Source organism: Oncorhynchus mykiss, chromosome 12, assembly GCF_013265735.2.
Source record: "Oncorhynchus mykiss isolate Arlee chromosome 12, USDA_OmykA_1.1, whole genome shotgun sequence".
NCBI lineage: Eukaryota > Metazoa > Chordata > Actinopteri > Salmoniformes > Salmonidae > Oncorhynchus > Oncorhynchus mykiss.
In genome coordinates, this window is record NC_048576.1 from 17420846 (window position 1) to 17437055 (window position 16210).

General features: G+C 47.3%; 1 protein-coding gene across 5 annotated transcripts in view; it reads left to right on the forward strand.

The window, feature by feature from the left end:
• Positions 1 to 16210, forward strand: part of LOC110537090 (tetratricopeptide repeat protein 28) — a 108444-nt gene that overhangs the window by 61443 nt on the left and 30791 nt on the right. For all 5 annotated transcript variants that reach the window (XM_036937076.1, XM_036937079.1, XM_036937077.1 and 2 more), the window contains exons 3-9: positions 3146 to 3293; positions 4761 to 4924; positions 5070 to 5178; positions 5605 to 5735; positions 7332 to 7553; positions 9246 to 9434; positions 9546 to 9642. In XM_036937076.1, the coding sequence (XP_036792971.1) occupies positions 3146 to 3293; positions 4761 to 4924; positions 5070 to 5178; positions 5605 to 5735; positions 7332 to 7553; positions 9246 to 9434; positions 9546 to 9642 (1060 nt within the window). The remainder of the gene's footprint in view (positions 1 to 3145; positions 3294 to 4760; positions 4925 to 5069; positions 5179 to 5604; positions 5736 to 7331; positions 7554 to 9245; positions 9435 to 9545; positions 9643 to 16210) is intronic.

Consider the following 16210-nt stretch of genomic DNA (forward strand, 5'->3'; position numbering starts at 1 on the left):
AAGCATCTGTTCATCCAACGTGCATCCTCTGCTCTACACACACACACACACACACACACACACACACACACACACACACACACACACACACACACACAGACACACACACACACACATACCTTGCTCCATGTATGGTATGGATCGGATGGACCCTGGTAAGTGTAACTCCTACCTGAATGGTAGGTCCCGTCAGCAGGTAAAGGGAATATAGATATATCACATAAGGTAGTAAGGGTTCATGGGGTTCTGACAGATCGAAGGGGGGGAGAATAAATGGGGGGGGGGGGGAAGAGATGGGGGGGGTACGGTGAGAGAAAAGATGGGGGGAGAAGAGTTATGGGGAGAGAAGAGATATGGGGGGAGAAGAGATGGGGGGGAGAAGAGATGGGGGGAGAGAAGAGATGGGGGGAGAAGAGATATGGAGGGGGGGAAGAGATACGGGGTGGAGAAGAGATGGGGGAGAAGAGATGGGGGAGAGAAGAGATGGGGGGAGAAGAGATGGGGGGGAGAAGAGATGGGGGAGAGAAGAGATGGGGAGAAGAGATGGGGGAGATGGGGGGGAGAGAAGAGATGGGGGAGAGAAGAGATGGGGGGAGAAGAGATGGGGGAGAAGAGATGGGGGTGAAGAGATGGGGAGAGAAGAGATGGGGAGATGGGGGGAGAGAAGAGATGGGGGAGAGAAGAGATGGGGGGAGAAGAGATGGGGGAGAAGAGATGGGGGGGAGAAGAGATGGGGGAGAGAAGAGATGGGGAGATGGGGGGAGAGAAGAGATGGGGGAGAAGAGATGGGGGGAGAAGAGATGGGGGAGAAGAGATGGGGGGAGAAGAGATGGGGGAGAGAAGAGATGGGGAGATGGGGGGAGAAGAGATGGGGGAGAAGAGATGGGGAGATGGGGGGAGAGAAGAGATGGGGGAGAGAAGAGATGGGGGGAGAAGAGATGGGGGAGAAGAGATGGGGAGAGAAGAGATGGGGAGATGGGGGGAGAGAAGAGATGGGGGAGAAGAGATGGGGGTGAAGAGATGGGGAGAGAAGAGATGGGGAGATGGGGGGAGAGAAGAGATGGGGGGAGATGAGATGGTGGGGGGGGGCTTTGAGTATAGACTGCGCATATGCACACACACACACACTCACTCACACACACACACACACAGTCAGTAGAAGTATTCCTGTAGTGCTAATTGCTGATGTTGCTATAATTGTTTTCCTCTTTCTCTCAACAGTATTATTAGAGTTATTATAAACGTGTTCATTTAAATAACCATTGTTTAATTATTTAATTCCTTTCTTTTTATGCAGACAAAAATGGTTTAATACGTGTACAATCTATTTGACCAAAAATTGATGAGAGAGCAAAATGAGAGGATCAATAGCTCATGGTCCAGTATATATATTTCCCTCTCTCTCCCCCCTCTCCTTCTCTCTCTCCTTCTCTTTCTCCTTCTCCCTCTCCTTCTCTCTTTTCTTCTCTCTCTCCTTCTCTCTCTCCTTCCCCCCCTCTCCTTCTCCCTCTCTCCCCCTCTCCTTCTCCCTCTCTCTCCCTCTCTCCCTCTCCTTCTCCCTCTCTCTCCCCCTCTCCTTCTCCCCCTCCCTCTCCCTCTCTCTCCCCCCTCTCCTTCTCCCTCTCCCTCTCTCTCTCCTTCTCCCTCTCCTTCTCTTCTCTCCCTCTCCTTCTCCCTCTCTCCCCCTCTCCTTCTCCCTCTCCTTCTCTCTCTCCTTCTCCCTCTCATTATTTTCTCTCCTTCTCCCTCTCTCCCCCCTCTCCTTCTCCCTCTCCTTCTCTTCTATCCTTCTCCCTCTCCTTCTCCCTCTCTCCCCCTCTCCTTCTCCCTCTCCTTCTCTTCTCTCCTTCTCCTTCTCCCTCTCGCCCCCCTCTCCTTCTCCCTCCCTCTCTCTCCCCCTCTCCTTCTCCCTCTCCTTCTCCCTCTCTCTCCCCCCTCTCCTTCTCCCTCTCCTTCTCCCTCTCTCCCCCCTCTCCTTCTCCCTCTCCTTCTCTCCCCCCTTTCCCTCTCCTTATCTTCTCTCCTTCTCCCTCTCCTTCTCCCTCTCTCCCCCTCTCCTTCCCCCTCTCCTTCTCTCTCTCCTTCTCCCTCTCCTCTCTCTCCTTCTCTCTCTCCTTCTCCCTCTCCTTCTCTCTTTTCTTCTCTCTCTCCTTCTCTCTCTCCTTCCCCCCCTCTCCTTCTCCCTCTCCTTCTCCCTCTCTCCCCCCTCTCCTTCTCACTCTCTCTCCTTCTCCCTCTCTCTCCCCCTCTCCTTCCCCCTCTCCTTCTCCCTCTCTCTCCCCCCTCTCCTTCTCCCTCTCCTTCTCTCTCTCCTTCTCCCTCTCCTTTTCTTCTCTCCCTCTCCTTCTCCCTCTCTCCCCCTCTCCTTCTCCCTCTCCTTCTCTCTCTCCCTCTCATTCTCTTCTCTCCTTCTCCCTCTCTCCCCCCTCTCCTTCTCCCTCTCCTTCTCTTCTCTCCGTCTCCCTCTCCTTCTCCCTCTCTCCCCCTCTCCTTCTCCCTCTCCTTCTCTTCTCTCCTTCTCCATCTCCTTCTCCCTCTCGCCCAACTCTCCTTCTCCCTCCCTCTCTCTCCCCCTCTTCTTCTCCCTCTCCTTCTCCCTCTCTCTCCCCTCTCCTTCTCCCTCTCCTTCTCTCCCCCTTTCCCTCTCCTTCTCTTCTTTCCTTCTCCCTCTCCTTCTCCCTCTCTCCCCCTCTCCTCCCCCCTCTCCTTCTCCCTCTCCTTCTCTCTCTCCTTATCCCTCTCCTTCTCTCTCCTTCTCTCTCTCCTTCTCCCTCTCTCCCCCCTCTCCTTCTCCCTCTCTCTCCCCCTCTCTCTTCCCCCTCTCTCTCCTTCTCCCTCTCCTTCTCTCTCCTTCTCTCTCCTTCTCCCTCTCTCCCCCCTCTCCTTCTCCCTCTCTCTCCCCCTCTCTCTTCCCCCTCTCCTTCTCTTCTCTCCTTCTCCCTCTCCTTCTCCCTTTCTCTCCCCCATCTCCTTCCCCCTCTCCTTCTCCCTCTCCTTCTCGCTCCCCCTCTCCCTCTCTCTCCCCCCTCTCCTTCCCCCTCTCCTTCTCTCTCTCCTCCCTCTCCTCCCTCTCTCCCCCTTTCCTTCTTCCTCTCTCTCCCCCTCTCCTTCTCCCTCTCTCCCCCTCTCCTTCTCCCTCTATCAGGCGTACTTCCGTCAGGGCGTGGCCCTGCAGTACCTTGGTCGCCATGCCGACGCCCTGGCAGCATTTGCCTCTGGTCTGGCGCAGGACCCCAAGAGTCTCCAACTATTGGTGGGCATGGTCGAGGCTGCCATGAAGTCCCCACTACGAGGTGGGCTGTGTGTTTTACTTGTGCTCAGGGTCATAACGCAGTATCTGTACTACTTAAGCTGAAGCTGCATCTTGTGACATCATCCACGCTGAATCAGACGGCTTCACTTGTCTCAATGAAAATACAGAAACGCAAAGCGTGGCTGTTTAGGAACCTTTCCTAGAACCTAGAACCTTTCCTAGATAAACCAAATAAGTTGGAGAAGGTTCCATCAGTCTGAGTCATCATTCCCTAATTTGACATCATCCCTTATTTTACCCACAATCCATCATTTCTTTATATACCCACAACCCCGGGGATAAGATGTGGGCGTGTCAAAGCCCCAGGGAGAGGAGACAGAGCGATGGCAGAAAGAAAAGAGAGATGGAGGTAGATGAGGGTGTGAGAATTATCGTTTTTGTTCTCACAAAAGAGGAGTCAGTAAAAGAAGAAAGGCAGGAGAAAGAGAGACGGAAGATAATGAGGAAGAGAGAATAGCGAGAGAGCAATGGAAGATAATGAGGAAGAGAGAATAGCGAGAGAGTGATGGAAGATAATGAGGAAGAGAGAATAGCGAGAGAGTAATGGAAGATAATGAGGATGAGAGAATAGCGAGAGAGTAATGGAAGATAATGAGGATGAGAGAATAGCGAGAGAGTGATGGAAGATAATGAGGAAGAGAGAATAGCGAGAGAGTAATGGAAGATAATGAGGAAGAGAGAATAGCGAGAGAGTAATGGAAGATAATGAGGAAGAGAGAATAGTGAGAGAGTGATGGAAGATAATGAGGAAGAGAGAATAGCGAGAGAGTAATGGAAGATAATGAGGAAGAGAGAATAGCGAGAGAGTAATGGAAGATAATGAGGAAGAGAGAATAGCGAGATAGTGATGGAAGATAATGAGGAAGAGAGAATAGCGAGAGAGTATTGGAAGATAATGAGGAAGAGAGAATAGCGAGAGAGTGATGGAAGATAATGAGGAAGAGAGAATAGCGAGAGAGTATTGGAAGATAATGAGGAAGAGAGAATAGCGAGAGAGTGATGGAAGATAATGAGGTAGAGAGAATAGCGAGAGAGTAATGGAAGATAATGAGGAAGAGAGAATAGCGAGAGAGTAATGGAAGATAATGAGGAAGAGAGAATAGCGAGAGAGTAATGGAAGATAATGAGGAAGAGAGAATAGCGAGAGAGTATTGGAGGATAATGAGGAAGAGAGAATAGCGAGAGAGTATTGGAAGATAATGAGGAAGAGAGAATAGCGAGAGAGTAATGTAAGAAATAAAATATATACCTTGAGGCTGTTCATTAGCTCCTCCACTGTGTCTTTCCTCCATATGATTAGTTCCCTCCATAGTTGATCTGGGGTGTCACACACACACACACACACACTCACACTATAACTATTACAGTGGTTGTATTTGGTCATTATAAGCTTATTCAACTTTCAGTCAAAGTGTTGTTGTTGACATTCTGTGTGTGTGTCCCATAGACTCTCTAGAACCCACCTACCAGCAGCTGCAGAGGATGAAGCTGGACAAGAGTCCGTTTGTGGTGGTGTGTGTGATTGGTCAGGAGCTGCTGACCGCTGGTTACCATGGAGCCTCGGTTGTGGTTCTGGAGGCAGGGCTAAAGATCGGCACATGCTCTCTGAAGGCAAGGCTGTGTGTGTGTGTGTGTGTGTGTGTGTGTGTGTGTGTGTGTGTGTGTGTGTGTGTGTGTGTGTGTGTGTGTGTGTGTGTGTGTGTGTGTGTGTGTGTGTGTGTGTGATGATCATTGAGTTTCTTCCCTCTTTCTGAAGCTCCGAGGTTCAGTGTTCTCTGCTCTCAGCTCAGCCTACTGGTCTCTAGGCAACGCAGAGAAGAGCACAGGATACATGCAGCAAGACCTGGAGGTCGCCAAGACTCTAGGTACACATACACCAGCCCTCACACACACACACACACCAGCCCTCACACACACACACACCAGCCCTCACACACACACACCAGTCCTCACACACACACACACACACCAGCCCTCACACACACACACACCAGCCCTCACACACACACACACACCAGCCCGCACACACACACGCACTATTGGACGCATACAGATACATACACTAGGTATTGGTGGAGAGAGAGAGAGATGCCGCTGTACGTGTGATTTAAGACTGCGATAACACACTGAGTGGAAGACAAGGCATTTTCTTTGGTAGCTAACACGAGTCATCAGGTCTCAAGCAAGATTACTACTCATCATGTGAGTTTAGTTCACTGAACCACCTCCACTACGATTCACACCATCTTAAAAAGCCTTATGACCACACCCACCTCATCATGTCTTCCCAGGTGACCAATCAGGCGAGTGCCGGGCTCACGGGAACCTAGGGTCCGCCTACTTCTCCAAGGGCAACTACAGGGAGGCTTTAACCAATCACAGACATCAGCTGGTCCTCGCCATGAAACTCAAGGACAGAGAGGTACCTAGTGGTGTGTGTGTGATTGTTCCATTGTATACTTCTACTCTTTCCCCTTCTTTTATTCAGGAGCCATGCTGTTGTTCTCAGTCAGAGCAATGTGACAATGTAACAGTGTCTGCCCTTGAGCCACACCACCCACTCACTGTTTCTGACTGGAATACAGTGAGAATCAAGTCTCCGTGTTATGGTGAAGGAACGTGACACCTTGCAGACCTGACTGTGTGTGAATGTCAGCACAGCTCTATGGTTGTACTGTATTCTCCATGTGCTGTGTGTTCTCATGTCATTGTGTATGGCTGGCTGGCTGTCTGGTTGGCTGTCTAGTTGGCTGGCTGGCTGACTGGTTGGCTGGCTGGCTGACTGGCTGTCTGGTTGGCTGGCTGACTGGCTGTCTGGTTGGCTGGCTGACTGGTTGGCTGGCTGGTTGACTGGCTGTCTGGTTGGCTGGCTGACTGGCTGTCTGGTTGGCTGGCTGACTGGTTGGCTGGCTGTCTGGTTGGCTGGCTGACTGGCTGTCTGGTTGGCTGGCTGACTGGTTGGCTGGCTGGTTGACTGGCTGTCTGGTTGGCTGGCTGACTGGCTGTCTGGTTGGCTGGCTGGCTGAATGGCTGTCTGGTTGGTTGGCTGACTGGCTGTCTGGTTGGCTGGCTGGCTGACTGGCTGTCTGGTTGGCTGGCTGACTGACTGGTTGGCTGGCTGGTTGACTGGCTGTCTGGTTGGCTGGCTGACTGGTTGACTGGCTGGTTGACTGGCTGTCTGGTTGGCTGGTTGACTGGCTGTCTGGTTGGCTGGCTGACTGGCTGTCTGGTTGGCTGGCTGACTGGCTGTCTGGTTGGCTGGCTGACTGGCTGTCTGGTTGGCTGGCTGACTGACTGGCTGACTGGTTGGCTGGCTGGCTGTCTGGTTGGCTGGCTGACTGGTTGGCTAGCTGGCTGACTGGTTGGTTGGCTGGCTGGCTGATTGGTTGGTTGGCTGGTTGGCTGGCTGACTGGTTGGCTGGCTGGCTGTCTGGTTGGCTGTCTGATTGGCTGGTTGTCTGGTTGGTTGGCTGTCTGGTTGGCTGTCTGTCTGGTTGGCTGTCTGTCTGGTTGGCTGGTTGGCTGTCTGGTTGGCTGACTGGTTGGCTGGCTGGTTGGCTGGTTGTCTGGTTGGTTGGCTGTCTGGTTGGCTGTCTGTGGTTGGCTGTCTGTCTGGTTGTCTGGTTGGCTGACTGGTTTGCTGGCTGGTTTTTGAATATAAACTGTTTGTTTAATATTGTACGAAACATGCCTTTCAGTATGTTAACCTTGTTTATGCGTGTTAAGAGCTTTAGAGCCGAGGACATTGAGGTGTGAGTGAGAGAGGTTTACTGCATCTCCTCTCTCCAGTCAACACCACAGTTTAAACACACATATCCATATTACTCTTCACCTCCTCATCTCGCCCACTGGCTTTCCTTTTGTTTAGATTGTGTGTCTTTCTAAAATGCGTCATGTGGCCGTCTTAATGTGGGGTGATAGTAGCCTCAATGTCAGAGAGGCAGGCCAGTCACAAGAGGGTAGTCAGTTCAAATCCCAGGGCTGACAGGAAGTCTTACAAGAGTTTGTGTGTCTCTAGGCTGCGTCCAGTGCACTGAGCAGCCTTGGCCATGTGTACACAGCGATAGCGGACTACCCTAATGCTTTGGCCAGCCATAAACAGTGTGTGCTGTTGGCACAGCAGACGCAATGCCCGCTGTCAGAGGCTCGCCAGCTGGGCAACATGGGAGCTGTCTACACCGCACTGGGAGACTTCACCAATGCTGTGCTGTGTCACCAGCAACACCTGGACATAGCTAAGGTATTTAACTAATGAACATACATACATACATACATACATAAACTCAGCAAAAAAAGAAATATCCCTTTTTCAGGACCCTGTCTTTCAAAGATAATTCGTAAAAATCCAAATAACTTCACAGATCTTCATTGTAAAGGGTTTAAACACTGTTTCCCATGCTTGTTAAATGAACCATAAACAATTAATAAACATGCACCTGTGGAACGGTCGTTAAGACACTAACAGCTTACAGACGGTAGGCAATTAAGGTCACAGTTATGAAAACTTAGGACACTAAAGAGGCCTTTCTACTGACTCTGAAAAACACCAAAAGAAAGATGCCCAGGGTCCCTGCTCATCTGCGCGAACGTGCCTTAGGCATGCTGCAAGGAGGCATGAGGACTGCAGATGTGGTCAGGGCAATAAATTGCAATGTCCGTACTGTGAGACACCCTAAGACGGCGCTATAGGAAGACAGGGCGGACAGCTGATCGTCCTCGCAGTGGCAGACCGCGTGCAACAACACCTGCACAGGATCGGTACATCCAAACATCACACCTGCGGGACAGGTACAGGATGGCAACAACAACTGCCCGAGTTACACCAGGAACGCACAATCCCTCCATCAGTGCTCAGACTGTCTGCAATAGGCTGAGAGAGGCTGGACTGAGGGCTTGTAGGCCTGTTGTAAAGCAGGTCCTCACCAGACATCACCGGCAACAACGTCGCCTATGGGCACAAACCCACCGTCGCAGGACCAGACAGGACTGGCAACAAGTGCTCTTCACTGACGAGTCGTGGTTTTGTCTCACCAGGGGTGATGGTCGGATTTCAGTTTATCGTCAAAGGAGTGAGCGTTACATCGAGGCCTGTACTCTGGACCGGGATCATTTTGGAGATGGAGGGTCCGTCATGGTCTGGGGCGGTGTGTCACAGCATCATCGGACTGAGCTTGTTCTCATTGCAGGCAATCTCAACGCTGTGCATTACAGGGAAGACATCCTCCTCCCTCATGTGGTACCCTTCCTGCAGGCTCATCCTGACATAACCCTCCAGCATGACAATGGCACCAGCCATACTGCTCGTTCTGTGTGTGATTTCTTGCAAGACAGGAATGTCAGTGTTCTGCCATGGCCAGCGAAGAGCCCGGATCTCAATCCCATTGAGCACGTCTGGGACCTGTTGAATTTGAGGGTGAGGGCTAGGGCCATTCCCCCCAGAAATGTCTGGGAACTTGCAGGTGCCTTGGTGGAAGAGTGGGGTAACATCTCACAACAACTGGAAAATCCATGAGGAGGAGATGCACTGCAGTACTTAATGCAGCTGGTGGCCACACCAGATACTGATTGTTGCATTTGATTTTGACCCCCCCTTTGTTCAGGGACACATTATTATATTTCTGTTAGCCACATGTCTGTGGAACTTGTTCAGTTGTTGAATCTTATGTTCATACAAATATTTACACATGTTAAGTATGCTGAAAATAAACGCAGTTGACAGTGAGAGGAAGTTTACATACACACACGTATGAATGCACCAGGGTTGGGGTCAATTCTATGTCAATTCAGGAAGTGAACTGAATTTCATATATATATATATTTTTAATCTTCCATTTCACCTACTATTTATTCTATCCATCCTATCTATTCTCAGTGTTCTGTGTTAAAAGCACTGAAGTAAATCAATGTTAAAGTGATCTAATGTGATCTGTAGACCCTAGGTAATGGGCGTGAGGAGGCGCGGGCGTACAGTAACCTGGGCAGTGCCCACCACAGCCAGAGAGACTTTGACAAGGCTGTGTCCTACCACACCCTGGTGCTGCAGCTGGCTCAGGAGCTGGAGGACAGGACCATACAGATGAGGGCTTACGCCGGCCTGGGACACGCTGCTCGCTGCATGCAGGTAGTAGACACACACACACACACATGTTCACACACACATGTTCACACACACACACACACACACACACACACACACACACACACACAGCGTAACTCCCTGTATGTTCTCCAGGACTTGGAGAGGGCAGGCCAGTACCACCAGCAGCAGCTGGACATAGCAGAGGAGCTGCAGGACAGAGCTGCAAAGGGACGCGCTTCGTCCAACCTGGGTAAGACATGATGACAGCGTCCTACACTCTCTCTCTCTCAGATATTTATCTTCTCTGTGTTTCCCCCTTGGGACCAGAAGGTTGTGAATTGGATAGCTGTAACGATCCTCGTCCTCCTCGTCTGAGGAGGAGTAGGAAATATCGGACCAATGCGCAGCGTGGTACGTGTTCATGATGTTTATTTGCCTGAACACTGAAATACAAAATAACAGAGTGAATAAACGAAACGAACGAAACAGTCCCCTGTGGAACAAACACTGACACAGAAAAGACTACCTAAGTATGATTCTCAATCAGAGACAACGAACGACACCTGCCTCTGATTGAGAACCATACCAGGCCAAACACATAACCACAACATAGAAAAAGGAACATAGACTACCCACCCCAACTCACGAACTGACCATACTAAAACAATGACATAACAAAAGAACTAAGGTCAGAACGTGACAATACCATCACAGATAAAAGAGCTGTCCCCCAATGGCCTGACCAGTTCAATGCCACATCGACCAGCAGCATTAAGGAGAGAACAAGAGGCCAGGGCCATAGAATGAAGGACAACAGTACAGGCCTTTTTACAGATGGTCCTGGGCACTATAAACATATGTTCTTTGTTTAATATCTACATTCTATGATGCAGCATTGTTTTGTTGAAGTGGTTTGTCCAATTACCCAGAGCTGTGTCCTATCACATGACTCCACTAGCGCCTCTCTGGCCAATCAACACTGATGTTTTATTAACAAGGTTTCGGGTTCTGCGACCATGGCGAAATCTGAGACCAACTGAATCTGACCCCACTGCTGAGTGGACAATAACCTACCTACCTACCTGTGTGTGTGTGTGTGTGTGTGTGTGTGTGTGTGTGTGTGTGTGTGTGTGTGTGTGTGTGTGTGTGTGTGTGTGTGTGTGTGTGTGTGTGTGTGTGTGTGTGTGTGTGTGTGTGTGTGTGTGACTCTATGCATGTGCAGGACTGCTGTAGAGATCTATTTTTCTTAGTCTCTCTCTCTCTAAAAAAAATACATCACATAATTTGACCATGTGTTATTACTGCTTATTTATATAAAATCTTTCAACTAATAAGGAACAGTTTATAAATGACTTAAATAGTTTTAAATCGTTCAAAGCACACCTTAATGATTGCTCCTGAGTGCCGCAGCGGTCTAAGGCACTGCATCTCAGTGCTAGAGGCGTCACTACAGACACCCTGGTTCGATTCCAGGCTGTATCACAATGGGCTGTGATTGGGAGTCCCATAGGGCGGCGCACAATTGGCCCAGCGTCGCGTGGGTTTGGCTGGTGTAGGCCGTAATTGTAAATAAGAATTTGTTCTTAACTGACTTGCCTAGTTAAATAAAGATTAAATCCATAAAAATAAAAAAAGTGTTATCAGTTTAAAGTGATAGTTTATGGAATCCATCTGACAGTTCATTAACAGCTCAAGTAGGTCATTGGCTGAAGGAGTCTAGTAGAACTCCTTAGTGGTTTGTGACTGGGCCATTTAAGCTTCATTGCCAACATTACCATGTTAGCAGGCTGAAGCTGGTTGGGGATTTGGTAATGTATGAAGGCTTGCCCAACACCTAGATAACCTCGGACCGTATCAGCACAAAGTATAGACACACACAAACACACTGACTGTTACACACTGACATCCCAGTGTGCAGAATAGGGGTGCAACTCTCCCTATAAGCTTCCAGTGCTGCCTCAGCCAAACAGACTGTTATAGGATCTCTTGTGACATTACTTCTAATCCGTTAACTGCTGGCTATCTCAGAGCTGCTGCTGGGGAATACCAAAGCCTTATCGCCACTAACATGCCCCCTGGCACCGTCAGGTGTGTGTGTGTGTGTGTGTGTGTGTGTGCGCGTGCACATGTTCTGGGAGGATGCCTGACCCCGGGGGGGTTAATGTGCACTAGTATTCCTGCAGACTCTGCAGGTTCCTCTGTAATCCTCTTATCTCTGCACCCCTGATGGGGCAGCTCTCCTTTTCCTAATACATACATACATACATACATGAACCCACACACACACACACCTGAAAACGCTTACTTGCGCTACATACACCATCATCATCCACATACCTCTTCAATGATAACATAGTCCTCTATTCCAAGAGTGTCAGTGTTTTAGCTGTTGGTTTTCAGGCAGGCTAGTTCAAGTCAGTCCATAGAGCTCAGTGTGAGGTTCTGTCCTTGGTAGTGGAGAAAACAAACACTGTCAGTGGGTTATGGGGTTACATTGGGGTTACATGGGATCACATTTCACGCTTACTGAATCAGGCTCTCACTCTCTCACTCACTCACACACACACACAGACACAGACTAGATAACGTTTAGGACACAACGTTGGCCAACTTTCAGATAGAATTATGTAGAACCATGGCCAGGTGTTTTGAGTAGGGGATGCTAGCGGGAAACCTGTTTTAGTGTTTTAGTTTCCTACCTTATGCTCACTGAGCGTGGGAATTGCACTCTACAAATGTATTATTCTAATAAAAATCACTCCATGCATCTATCATTGCATTTGCAGACTAACAGTAAGACAGGTCCTGAGTAGTCTAGGTCTAGGAATAGATTTGGTAGGCCTAACAGTAAGATACAGTTCCTAGTGTGATGAGTAGTCTAGGTCTAGGAGTAGATTTGGTAGGCCTAACAGTAAGATACAGTTCCTAATGTGATGAGTAGTCTAGGTCTAGGAATAGATTTTGTAGGCCTAACAGTAAGATACAGTTCCTAATGTGATGAGTAGTCTAGGTCTAGGAATAGATTTGGTAGGCCTAACAGTAAGATACAGTTCCTAATGTGATGAGTAGTCTAGGTCTAGGAATAGATTTGGTAGGCCTAACAGTAAGATACAGTTCCTAATGTGATGAGTAGTCTAGGTCTAGGAATAGATTTGGGAGGCCTAACAGTAAGATACAGTTCCTAATGTGATGAGTAGTCTAGGTCTAGGAATAGATTTGGTAGGCCTAACAGTAAGATACAGTTCCTAATGTGATGAGTAGTCTAGGTCTAGGAATAGATTTGGTAGGCCTAATAGTAAGATACGGTTCCTAATGTGATGAGTAGTCTAGGTCTAGGAATAGATTCGGTAGGCCTAACAGTAAGATACAGTTCCTAATGTGATGAGTAGTCTAGGAATATATTTGGTAGGCCTAACAGTAAGATACAGTTCCTAATGTGATGAGTAGTCTAGGTCTAGGAATAGATTCGGTAGGCCTAACAGTAAGATACAGTTCCTAATGTGATGAGTAGTCTAGGTCTAGGAATAGATTTGGTAGGCCTAACAGTAAGATACAGTTCCTAATGTGATGAGTAGTCTAGGTCTAGGAATAGATTCGGGAGGCCTAACAGTAAGATACAGTTCCTAATGTGATGAGTAGTCTAGGAATAGATTCGGGAGGCCTAACAGTAAGATACAGTTCCTAATGTGATGAGTAGTCTAGGTCTAGGAATAGATTTGGTAGGCCTAACAGTAAGATACAGTTCCTAATGTGATGAGTAGTCTAGGAATAGATTTGGTAGGCCTAACAGTAAGATACAGTTCCTAATGTGATGAGTAGTCTAGGAATAGATTTGGTAGGCCTAACAGTAAGATACAGTTCCTAATGTGATGAGTAGTCTAGGTCTAGGAATAGATTTGGTAGGCCTAACAGTAAGATACTGTTCCTAATGTGATGAGTAGTCTAGGAATAGATTTGGTAGGCCTAACAGTAAGATACAGTTCCTAATGTGATGAGTAGGCTAGGTATAGGAATAGATTAGGTAGGCCTAACAGTAAGATACAGTTCCTAATGTGATGAGTAGTCTAGGTCTAGGAATAGATTTGGTAGGCCTAACAGTAAGATACAGTTCCTAATGTGATGAGTAGTCTAGGTCTAGGAATAGATTTGGTAGGCCTAACAGTAAGATACAGTTCCTAATGTGATGAGTAGTCTAGGAATAGATTTGGTAGGCCTAACAGTAAGATACAGTTCCTAATGTGATGAGTAGTCTAGGAATAGATTTGGTAGGCCTAACAGTAAGATACAGTTCCTAATGTGATGAGTAGTCTAGGTCTAGGAATAGATTTGGTAGGCCTAACAGTAAGATACTGTTCCTAATGTGATGAGTAGTCTAGGAATAGATTTGGTAGGCCTAACAGTAAGATACAGTTCCTAATATGATGAGTAGGCTAGGTATAGGAATAGATTCGGTAGGCCTAACAGTAAGATACAGTTCCTAATGTGATGAGTAGTCTAGGTCTAGGAATAGATTTGGTAGGCCTAACAGTAAGATACTGTTCCTAATGTGATGAGTAGTCTAGGAATAGATTTGGTAGGCCTAACAGTAAGATACAGTTCCTAATATGATGAGTAGGCTAGGTATAGGAATAGATTCGGTAGGCCTAACAGTAAGATACAGTTCCTAATGTGATGAGTAGTCTAGGTCTAGGAATAGATTTGGTAGGCCTAACAGTAAGATACAGTTCCTAATGTGATGAGTAGTCTAGGTCTAGGAATAGATTCGGGAGGCCTAACAGTAAGATACAGTTCCTAATGTGATGAGTAGTCTAGGAATAGATTCGGGAGGCCTAACAGTAAGATACAGTTCCTAATGTGATGAGTAGTCTAGGAATAGATTCGGGAGGCCTAACAGTAAGATACAGTTCCTAATGTGATGAGTAGTGTAGGTCTAGGAATAGATTTGGGAGGCCTAACAGTAAGATACAGTTCCTAATGTGATGAGTAGTCTAGGTCTAGGAATAGATTTGGTAGGCCTAACAGTAAGATACAGTTCCTAATGTGATGAGTAGTCTAGGTATAGGAATAGATTTGGTAGGCCTAACAGTAAGATACAGTTCCTAATGTGATGAGTAGTCTAGGTATAGGAATAGATTTGGTAGGCCTAACAGTAGTAAATGTAGTCTCCTTTAATTTTAGCACATGACTGTTTGTTTGTAAAAAATACCATTCTGGACAAAGCGCTGAGATCTGAGATCTGCGCCAGGGGTAAACGTTGCCCTTTTAAAAATGCATTTCATGCAATTCTACATTAGAAAAAAATACTGTGTACCATAAAAATGACTGAAATGAACTGAGATCAATAAAAATGGTACAATCTAGGCCTACAGAAAGAGGGGAGACAGATTGTACAATATGAAGTCCATCTATCCTGGTGGAGGAAATTATAGTCCTTCAAAACTTGACTCACCCTATAGTAGACTCAGCCAATAGTAGACTCACCCAATAATAAAGTAAGAGAAGGATGGGATTCTGGGAATATGTGCATTTAACGGCATGGCAGATGCTCTCTGCTGGTCACTCAATATTGGGAAATGATTTTGGTAGCCTAACTACAAACAGATTACAATCTTTTCAACAGTTTGATTTCCAAGCGGTGCTGATTGCCGCTGGAACGCATACAGTTTGACACAGTTGGTGTGCACAAGGCTTAATGCCTCAATCAGACCGACAGTGTGTTTGCATCAATACAGCGTAATAAATTCTACAGTCAAACTTGTTTATTATGTAACCCAAAATGTATACTAGATAGGTGTGCAAACAAAGTTCAACATTCACCTTTTTCTCCTGTATCTGTCATGTCTACACATACAATTTGATGCGTATGTTCCAACGTATGCATCACAGAACACACTGCAACTGCCTCTGCAACACAATGCTGCAAGGCAAACACAGCGTTCCATTGGAAATAAATGGATTTCTGGTGTACCAAAAGAAAATGATGCTGTCAGTCTGATCGAGGTGAAAGCCTAGGCTATGTACTGTGCTTATGATTTAAAACCATCCACAGCTATTTGAAAAGATATTCATGACATTTCTATCTGCAACGTAACGTTTGTGTACCGAACATGTCCCAGTTCAGTCCCCTGCCCTGAACACCCACACGTCCAGGCTCATGTCACTCAGTGAAGAAGTTGACATCATCACCTGCAGCTTCATCTGTGTTATGGGCGCTACCGCATCCAAAATACCACACAAGGCACGTTGTTTTACAAATTGTTGTTGTGCTTCTCTCAGGTTTATTCGTTTGTCGTTAGCTAGACAGCTCATTAATAAAATGCCCAATGTGTTTTTGGCGTGCACTGTCCCAGACTGCTCACTCTTGAGCTGAGTTGAGGTCATTAGCTATTTAACTTGTTGTTGTCCTTAGCACCTAGCTAGCTCATTGAAAACATTCTAAAACATGAAATAGTCCAATGATCATAAACTTACATTACTTGTCAGTGTGTTACAGGGGTCTACTTAGCAAACTTAACTCTGTGATTAGGGTTGTAGGGCATAATTAGGGGAGCGTTGTGTGTAAGCTATTTCATGTGTGAGTCAGGTACGTTTTAATATGTATCCTCTTATAGACGATCTCTCCCTTTTTAACACACTTGTACAGCACACAACACTGGCTCTTTCTCAGTTCCATCACATTTTCTCTCCAGTTGTCCTGAGAGGATGACAGCCTGTCTCCTCCCCCTGGAGGATGATGACCTGTCATGTCCCATCTGCTGTGAGAACTTTACAGACTACCTTACAGTCAACCTCCACTGCAGCCACAGCTTCTGCAGAAT